This window comes from Corylus avellana, chromosome 10, assembly GCF_965113065.1.
Source record: "Corylus avellana chromosome 10, dhCorAvel1.hap1.2, whole genome shotgun sequence".
Classification (NCBI taxonomy): Eukaryota; Viridiplantae; Streptophyta; class Magnoliopsida; order Fagales; family Betulaceae; genus Corylus; species Corylus avellana.
The window spans coordinates 9,999,610-10,001,664 of record NC_142499.1 but is presented as its reverse complement, the minus strand read 5'-3'; the positions used below and the strand labels follow the sequence as shown (position 1 = coordinate 10,001,664).

At 39.1% G+C, this 2,055-nt stretch overlaps 1 protein-coding gene across 1 annotated transcript; it reads left to right on the top strand.

Moving 5' to 3' along the window:
- Positions 1–799: 799 nt before the first annotated feature.
- Positions 800–1,756, top strand: LOC148583335 (uncharacterized). Its single transcript, XM_088511367.1, has one exon. The coding sequence runs from the start codon at positions 800–802 to the stop codon at positions 1,754–1,756; it is 957 nt and encodes a 318-aa protein (XP_088367493.1).
- The last annotated feature ends 299 nt before the right edge of the window (positions 1,757–2,055 follow it).

Below are 2,055 nucleotides of genomic sequence, written 5' to 3'. Positions count from 1 at the left end.
TATTTTGATTTTACTGGGTTTTATATTTCAATTGTTTTACTTCTAATCAATTGTGTGGAGTGATTCTTGGATATCTCTTGTGATTCAAGGATACATGTGATGATTTGAGATAATTTCATATGATTGATTGCTTAGCTTTTAACTCATAAAAATTGGATATCCCTTGTGATTTGTTCTACGGATACATCTAGTGTTTCAATTGAATTTGGATTCCTTTTGTGATTTGGTCAATGAATGGATACATGGGATGATTTTGATTAATTCTTTGAAGCATAGTAAAACATATCTATGATTTAATTTGTGAGAACTTCGGATTAATATTGATGAACATAAAGTATGTTGTTATAATTTGGTGAGTGTGAATTCCCAAACCTTAGTACCTTTATCCTTAGATTTACTTATTTTATTTAGTTTATGTTTATCCTTTAATTTTTAAAACTCAAAAATCAAAACCCTTTTGGAACTAGATTAGGATTTAATTAGTTTAGATATAAATTGCTCTTTCAAAAATACAATTCTCTGTGGGATCGACCTCGCACTTGCAATCCATTAAACTACAATCGATTCGTGCACTTGCGAGTTAAATAAATTTGCACAACAGAGAGTATACACTTCCCTTCTTCCCCTGCAACAATATCAACTCCATATGCAACTTTTTTTTTTTTTTTTTTCCAAAATGTCGCCCTCCACCAAATCTTCCACCACGACTGAACCATACCCTTACCCAGTGACACAAAATGTCACTAATTTTGTGTCACTTCGCCTCAATGCCACCAATTTTTTGAGATGGAAAACCTAAATGCTCAATATTCTTGAAAGCTATGACTTACAAGGATTTCTCATAGGTGAGACAAAGGCACCTTCCAAGTACCTAACATCAGATACCCAAGATCCAAAAACGTCAGAGGCGTCGGATACCCAAGATCCAAATCCGATGTTTCTTCAATGGCGTCGGACTGATCGCTTGGTTAAAGGATGGCTGATTGCTACGCTATCCGAAGATGTTCTTGGCATTGTAGTGGGACTCGACACCTCGGTAGAAGTTTGGAATGCATTGGTGCATGCTTTTGCCCGAGTCTCAAATGATCGTCACCTTGAACTTAAGAAGCGGCTCACCACAATTCAACGTGGATCCGCTCCACTGCAAGACTATCTACAACGGTTTAAAACCGTGTGTGATGATCTTGCTGGAATTGGGAAATCAGTCCCAGATCACAAGAAGACCTTTTGGCTACTTAGTGGCCTTGGCAAGGGGTATGAGATGTTCACTACCACCATGCTCAGGCCACCAATTCCTCCTTATGAAGAAGTTCTTATTCTTTTGGAAGCACATACTCAAAGGTTCAAGCTAGATGATGCCAATGCTTCTACCCATCAGATGGCTTTTGTGCGTCAACGTACTCACACCAACAATTATAAAGATAAGAAAAGGATGGGTCCCACCCACTTTAATTCAAAAGGAAAAGGCTTTACACAAGGCCAATTTTTTGGGTCAAAATCTCAAAATTCCAACTCTACATATGTGGCCAAGAATCCCACATCTGTTGCGCACCCAGGCAACAATAAAGAAGAACAACCCACTTGTCAGATCTGCAACAAGCGAAACCACACAGCCCTCACCTGCTTCAACCGCTTCAATCATGCCTTCACCCCAAATGATATTCCTCAAGCACTTGCAGCCATGAAGCTGGCCGATACTCAAGACTCCACTAGTTTCCTGACACTGGTGCTACAGACCACATTACGGGTGATCTAGGTAACTTACACTCTCTTACCCCCTATCATGGCACAAATGGAGTAATGGTTGGAAATGGAGATAGTCTTCCTATTACCTATATTGGGCAAGCTACCATCGGTTCTGGTTCCTCATCCCTTAAATTAAAGAATGTCTTACTTGTTCCAGATATTAAGAAAGATTTATTATCTGTTAGTAAGCTTACATCTGATTATCCCATTCTCTTTGAACTTGATGGGGATGGATTTGTGATTAAGGACAGGACAACCAACAAAATAGTAGCTATGGGCAGTAGACGCGGTGGTCTGTATGCTCTTGAT

Bases quoted from the DNA above. Each gene is read 5' to 3' on its own strand.
- LOC148583335 (XM_088511367.1), top strand. From the start codon at position 800: ATGCTCAATATTCTTGAAAGCTATGACTTACAAGGATTTCTCATAGGT.